Source organism: Parus major, chromosome 21 (assembly GCF_001522545.3).
Source record: "Parus major isolate Abel chromosome 21, Parus_major1.1, whole genome shotgun sequence".
NCBI lineage: Eukaryota > Metazoa > Chordata > Aves > Passeriformes > Paridae > Parus > Parus major.
In genome coordinates, this window is record NC_031789.1 from 895,163 (window position 1) to 902,672 (window position 7,510).

General features: G+C 57.9%; 1 protein-coding gene across 1 annotated transcript; it reads left to right on the plus strand.

Annotated features, from left to right (window-relative positions):
* Positions 1 to 1,917: 1,917 nt before the first annotated feature.
* On the plus strand, positions 1,918 to 7,330 carry KLHDC7A (kelch domain containing 7A). Its single transcript, XM_015647969.2, has one exon. It carries the CDS (start codon positions 2,006 to 2,008, stop codon positions 4,475 to 4,477), a length of 2,472 nt encoding a protein of 823 aa, XP_015503455.1. The 5' UTR covers positions 1,918 to 2,005; the 3' UTR covers positions 4,478 to 7,330.
* Positions 7,331 to 7,510: the final 180 nt, after the last annotated feature.

Sequence of the window (7,510 nt, forward strand, 5' to 3'; positions counted from 1 at the left end):
AAAAAAAAATATAAAAATAAAACTAAAACCACCGCAGCGCCTCGGCTGACGGCAGCTCCCAAAGGAGCGGCGTTCTCGGTGTTCCCGAATTCCGGGGGACTTGGGAAAAAGGTGTTTTTTAGAGGATTTGGGAAAGGTAATTACGCTCGATTAGAGTCACAAGCTCCGAGACGTCAGCGCTGCCTCTCCCCCCACACCGCAGACAGCGATAAACGGGGATTTTTCCAGAGGGATCCATGCGTTCTTTGGGATGGCAGGAACAGGGAAAGCTCCAGCCCTGCAAGAAAATCAGCGGGAGCTTCGCTCGGTGCCTCCCCCGCCTTCCCATGAATAATTCATCCTCCTCCTTCCCGGGATCTTTGGAGATCCAGGAAGAAATCCCGGAGAAGGGCTCGGGAGGTCGCGGCTGCCAGACCCGAGCCCAATTAACCGGTCCCAATTAATACGCGGCCCTGTTCTCTCAGCTCCGGCCTCCTTCGCCTTTTCCAGGCAGGAGAAATTCCCCTTTTCCCAAGGTTTTTGGCCAAACCAAGCCGCCCAGGGATGGATTTTGGGGCTCTGTCCTCAACAGGATGAGGGGAGAGGCTGGGTGGGCTTGGCTGGGGCTGCTTTGGATGCTCCAAAATCCGGCTTTTAATGGGAATATCTGAATTGCCCCAAACCCTTCCCCACGCCAGGGGTCAACATCCCAAATATCCGCCTGGAGCCGGTGCTGGATCCCGGCAGGGATGGGCACAGGGATCCAGCCGTGCCCGGGGGCGTCATTCCCGCGTTCCCTTCCCATCCTTTCCAGGGATACTCAAACCACTTTGGGATCCTCCAGCTGAGAGCAGCCCTGAAGGTTTTGGGGGAGCCATCCCCTCCTGCACGGGAATTCCCGGGAATTTCAGCACCTCAGCCTGAGCCTCAACACCTCAGGGATGGTGGAGAACCTGCCCCGAGGGGCTTCGGAGGTTCCTCCCCACCCCAAAACCCCATGGCGCGGCTTGTGGGGATGGACAGCTCCGTTGGGATGAGGTTTGGGAAGCTGAGGACACCGGGAATGGATTCCCGAGCTCCCAGGAATTTTTCTGGGATGTTCCCAATGGGGAGAAGGACCTGGATTGGGATCCCTTGGAATTCCCTCGGAAGCGGCGCCATTCCCCAGGCTCCCGCCTTCCCCCCCCCCGCCACGGCCTAAGTTTTGTTGTCTCGGGGACAAGAATTCCCTGAAATCTTTGGAATTCAGCCCAGCGCCTTTCCAGGGGGAGGACGCGGCCCTGCCGCGCCTCAGTTTCCCCGCGGTGACTCCTGATCTCCGCCGCATCCCTCAGGAATGACAACTCCCATCCCGAATTTCTCCCTTCTTTTCATTCCTTCCTTCACCCCTCTGCTCTCTCCCACAACCGAACTCCAGCCTGGATTTCCTCCCCATCCACGATTTTTTTTCCCCCCTCTTTTCCCGACTCCCCCGGCTCCTTTTCCACCAGCTCCTCATTCCAGGGCGGCCTCCGATGGACCCCACAAGCTCCGGGGCTCTTTCCCGTCATCCCTCGTTAGGCAGCGCGCAGCGAACGAGGCCCGCTGAATTAATTAATCACTGAGTGAATTAATCACCCCATCAAGCCGCCGAATTCGTCACCCCGGCCGCGCCGCGGAGCAGCTGCTTGGCGCTCCCGGCTGCTGCTCCCTCCCTTTTCCGGGAGCACTGAGGGATCGGGAGCTTTTGCTGGGAAAAACAACTTTTTTTTTTAAATTTTTCCTTTTTTTTTTCTTCTCGCGCGACGCTTTTTAAAACCCCTCAAAAGAGAAGCGGCTGCTCGGGGATGTTTTTCCTGCTTTTCCGCTCTCTCCCCAGCCTCTCTCTGAGTTTCCTAGGCCAACAGAGGCTGCACCTTTCCCTGGAGCCCGGCCCATCCCAAACATTGGCGGCTCCTCCTGCCAGCTCTCAAAGTCACCTTGTCCCGAGTCGCCGAGCTCTCTCGGCAAATCATTAATCGGCTCCTCGGCATTCCCGCATGGAAAAATGTCCCAGCGGGTGCCCCCGGGCTGGCACTCGGACATGCAGCTCCCCGGGAAGCTGCTCCTGTCGGCGGCCGCGCTGCTGCTCCTGTCCCTGGCCTTCAGGTTTTACAGGAACCGCTCTTCTCCCCCGGGAAAAATCCCGCCGGGAGAGCAGCTGGAAAAGCGGGATGGAGATGGGGATGGGGGCGTGAGGAGGAGGAGGAGGAGGAAGGATGGGGATGGCCTCGGGGTGCGGCACGAGCCTCGCTGGGGAGAGCGGAGTTTTCCAAGGAGTGAGGAGGAGGAGGAGGAGGAAGGAGAGGAGGAGGGTTGGGAGCTGGGCTTGATTCCCAGGAAAGCCCCGCGAGGTCCGGCCGGGATGGGAAGGGAACTGGGAAGGGAATTGGGAAGGGAATTGGGAGTTAAATCAGAAAGAGAAGCAGGGGTTGAGCTGGGGGGTGATCCCGGGAGCGGGATGGGAAGGGAGCTGGGAAAAGGACCGGGAAGCGAGCTGGGAAAAGGGCCGGGAAGCAAGCTGGGAAAAGAGCTGGGAATCAAGCCGAGAAACAATCCAGGAAGAAAGCCAGGAAGCAAACTGGTAACGAAGCCAGGAAATGAGTCGGGAAGTGAGCAGGAAAAGGAGCCGGGAATGGAGCTGGGAAATCAATTGGGATTTAAGTCAGGAATGGAGCTGAGAAGTGAGCAGGGAAGCGAACCAGGAAGCGAGCCGGGAATTTTGCTGGGAGACAAGGCAGGAATCGAGGTGGGAGGTGAGCCGGGAATTTGGCCGGGAAGCGAGCTGGGCTCTCACGGCCCCGAGGAGGGGGACGGAGCTGCCCCGAGCTCCGGGCGCTCCCCGGGGCCTGGCGATGCCCGGACAGAGGGGGATGGATGTGCCCAGAGCACGGAGCAGGCTCCGGCTGGAGCCGGGAGGAGCAGCAAGGGCAGCCCGGGGACCGTCCGGACCCTCAGCGTCACCTCCAACCTGGGGCTGCTGCTGACGGCGAGCGAGGCGGGCTCGGACACCTCCTACCGCTTCTCCTCGGTGGCCAAGATCCAGGTGGAGGAGAACTTCATCCCGGAGCGCCGGGACAAGGACGGGGACAGGCCTGGCCTGCGGGGCAAAGTCTACGACTACTTCGTGCAGTCCATCTCCGAGTCGGTGTCCAGGAGAACCTCCCTGCCCTTCGTCCCTGCCGGGACCTGCCGGGGCCGGGCAGTGCCGCAGAGCTCCGGAACCCACGCGGAGAAGAACCCAGCCTTGGGAATTCCTGATCCCAACACCCCCGCGGCTCCGCAGGAGGGCACGGAGAGCCCTCCCCAGCCACCTTCTCCCGGCACCCTCGGCATCGCCTCCGAGCTCCCGCTGCCCTGCGGGGCTCCTGAGCCATCCCGAGAGCCGCAGCCCGGCCGGGTTCACCTGGGGAACTGCTCCGAGGTTCTGCGCTCGGCCAAGGCGCGGCAGCTGCGGGCCCTGCAGGACTCGGCGCTGCAGGTGATGAGCCAGCACCTCCTGCAAGTGCTGCGCTCCCCGGACATCTACGGCCGCCTCAAGGCCGGCGAGCGGGAGCTGCTCCCGGCGCTACGGAGCCGCGGGCGGCCGCGCCTGGTGGTGGCCGATGTCCCCTCGGGCCAGCCCGGCCACTCCCGAGGCCGCCTCTGCTACTACGACGAGGACGGGGACCGCTGGTGGCAGCTGTGCCAGCTGCCGGCAGAGGTGGCCGGGCGGGGCTGCGCCGTGTGCTCCATGTTCAATTACCTGTTCGTGCTGCCCGCCTGGGAGGGCTCGGGCCGGGCTCGGAGCCCCTCCCGCCGCGTGCTCTGCTACGACCCCCTGAGCGACAGCTGGAGCGACATCTGTCCCCTGCGCCAGGCGCGGCCGCGCTGCCGGCTGGTGGCCCTGGACGGCCACCTCTACGCCATCGGGGGCGAGTGTTTGGCCACCGTGGAGCGCTACGACCCCCGCAGGGACCGCTGGGCCTTCGTCGCCGCCCTGCCCGGGGACACTTTCGCCGTGGCCCACGCGGCCGCCGCGTGCGACGGCGACATTTATGTCACCGGGGGCACCCTGCGCTCGCTGCTGCTGCGCTACGATCCCCGCGGGGACAGCTGGGCCACCGGCCCGGCCTTCGGCGACAAGGACGGGACCGCCGAGCTGGTGAGCGCCCACGGCTTCCTGTACCGCTTCCAGCTGCGGCGCGGCGATGTCGCCGATGTCGCCGATGTGGCCGTGTCGCGATGCAGCGCCAGCGCGGGGCTGTGGTACCGCTGCTGTGCCAGCCGCCCCCTGGCCGAGCCGGCCGGGCTGAGCTGCGCCGCCCTGGGCGGCCTCATCCACTGCCTGGGCCGGGGTTTCCATCTCCGCTTCCTCGCCGATCCCGTCTCGCCGCGCTTCGGGGCCAAGGAGCTGCGGCCGTTCCCGGAGCCGCACGGGAACCTCCTGCCCGCGGTGCTGGCGCTGCCCGAGGCGGGCACGGAGCCTCCGCAGCACTGAGGGGACCCCACGAGAGGGGGAGGCTGGAGGAGGAGCCCCCAGCTGGAGCTGGGCAGCCCAGACTTCCATGGACATGGAGTGGTCCCATTCCCGGATGGAGGAAGGGCTCTCAAACCCTTGGATTTGGTCTGTTCCCATTCCCGGGATGCAGCAAGGGATCAATCCCTTGGATTTCATTTGTTCCCATTCCCGGGATGCAGGAAGGGATCAAACCCTTGGATTTCATTTGTTCCCATTCCCAGGATACAGGAATGGATCAAACCCTTGGATTTGGTCTGTTCCCATTCCCGGGATGCAGGAAGGGATCAAAACCTTGGATTTCATTTGTTCCCATTCCCAGGATACAGGAGTGGATCAAACCCTTGGATTTCATTTGTTCCCATTCCCAGGATACAGGAATGGATCAAACCCTTGGGCGCTGCCGGGATCGGAGCCCGGAGGCTCCGGGAAGAGCCGGGAGGAGCTGGGCGCACCCGTTTGCTCAGGGCAGTTTAAACAGGGCCGTGTTTGCTCAGCCAGCAAATCCCGGATCCTCCTTTCCAGAGGGATCATCCCGCTGCTGCCGGGCTGGAATTCCCGAGTTTTTCTTTGTTTTTGGTGGATGTTTCAGCTGAAAAATTCCACGAATCCCAAAATCTCCTCATTTTTTGCCCGTCATCATTGAACCCCTCGCTCCGGAGCTTCCTCTCGTGTTCCCCACACATTCCTGCTTTTCCCACGGCAAATTCCAGCTGTTGGAGTATTCCAGCCCCTTGGAATGTGCAAACCTCTTTTGTCCCCATCCCAAATCCCGGATTTTTGCCCTTTCCCTGTGACCGCTGGAGGGGAGAATTCCCGGCTGGCTGGGAACGAGGCCCTGGAGCCCTTCCAGAGGACATTGGATTGTTTTCCATCCCGGGAAAGCTTTCCCAGATCCCTCCTTTCTCCCGGTTCATGTTTCACCTTCCCTTTAACCCCTTCCTGCCTCCCGATCCCGCCAATCCCGCATTCCCGAGGGATGAACGCCAAGGACGGCGCGCTCCCTCCCCCGCTCCTGCACTCTCCATGATTAATTTTGGGAAGCATTTGGGAGATTAAAAACGCTCGGGGACATCCCGGGCTCGTCCTGCCGGGAAGGACACGCTGGAATGGCTTTGGGATGAGGGAAAGGAAAATAAAAGGAAAAGGACAAATCCAAAGCCGCGTTCAGACCCGGAGGTTTCATTCCGTGCCCCCAAATCCCGAAGGTTTGGATCATTCCCTCCCAAATCCCAAAGGTTTGGTCCTTTTCCTGCTCTCAAATCCCGAAGTTTTGGATCGTTCCTGGCTCCCAAATCCCAAAGGTTTGGATCTTTCCCTGATCCCAAATCCAGGAGCTTTGATTTTTCCCTGCTCCCCCATCCCAAAGATTTGGTTCATTTCCCAATCCCAAATCCCGAAGATTTGGTTCCTTCCCTGATCCCAAATCCCGAAGGTTTTGTCCTTTTACTGGGATGTCCTGGACATTCATGGAAAAGTCGGCAAAGCTGCCTCTGTTTCCAGGGAAAAGGGTTGGGAATGTTCACGGCGCATCCCAAAAAACTCCACAACTCCCCCATGGATCCTTCCGGGCGTATCCAAGGATAAACAGCCAGAGGTCAGCCTGGATCCTGCGGGAATGGGATTTTCCCTGGAATCCGTGAATGGGAACAGGGAGAGCTCCGGGATCCAACAGGGACAGCAGCTGGGCCTCCTGAAAATCCGGGAATCCCTGGAATTGCCGGGCTCACAAATTCTGGGAATCCCTGGAATTCTGGGGGCTCTCCACATTCCCATCCCTGGATCCAGGGAGAAGTAAAAGTTCCTTCCGGGAGAATTTCTGCAGCTCCAGCAGAATTCCCGGCGCATCCCAGGTGCTCCCGGAGACGCTCCCATCATTTCTGCTTCCCAGCTTTTTCCCGATCCTGCTTCCTCAGGTCCTTCCCTTCCGCTCTGCTTTCCCAGGATTTGCTCCCGGGAAGCGGAAGAAAAGCTGAGCTGGCTCCATGGGAATTCCAGAGGGAGCCGAGGCTCTGGAAAAGCTCTGGAAAAGCTCTGGGAAAGGTCAGGGGTTCCCAGGAACTGCTGGATCCCCCTCATCCCATTCCTGGTGCTCCATCCCATCCTTGGAGCTCCATCCCAATCCCTGGAGCTCCATCCCAATCCTTGGAGCTCCATCCCCATCCTTGGAGCTCCATCCCCATCCTTGGAGCTCCATCCCCATCCTTGGAGCTCCATCCCAATCCTTGGAGCTCCAAACCATTTGGGGAAGGGGATAAAGAATCCCAGGAACTTCCTGAAGATAATCAGGACCCTAAAACAGAATTTGGGATTGTCTAGATTCTGAATTTTGGGATTTCACTGGAAAATTTTGCCGAAAAGCGGGAAAATCCGGGTGTGAGGAGAGGAGGGAAAATCCAGGAGCGCCGGAAACCGCAGGAATTTTCAAATTCAGGAATTTTCAATGGGAGCTGAGCCTCAAAATCCTCAAATTCCCTTTTCCCAGGTTTTTTTCCCGGGCGTTGCTGCCATCTAACGGCTCCCGGTTGAAAGCTTGGAAAAACGGGATTTATTCCCCATTTCCCGGCTTTATTCCCAACTTTGAGCATCGCCATTCCTTTGGCTTTTCCTGTGGGATTTTTGTTTTTTTCCTGCTTTATTTGCAGCCGGGATCTTCCCGGGAATTTTATTCCCAGATGACATCCCGGGTTTTTCCAAGATTTATGGTAATCCTAAAATCCAGAGGCTTCAGGCAAAGAAGGAATGGGAATAACTGTAAATTATAATGGGAAAAAAATATTATTTTTAATTCTAATTAAATTATTAATACTTACTAATCAATTCGTAATTAATCATTATCTCGTTAATATTAATATTATATATTATATTTATAAATAAAAATTTATAAATATAAATATTTGTGTATATATTTTATATGTCTATATAGAATTATATGTATTATATATTATATAATACATATATTATGTACTATATAATATATACTATATCTAGAATATATTATATATAATATATATT

Excerpts from the sequence above, each read along its gene's own strand:
- KLHDC7A (XM_015647969.2), top strand. The coding sequence starts at position 2,006 with ATGTCCCAGCGGGTGCCCCCGGGCTGGCACTCGGACATGCAGCTCCCC.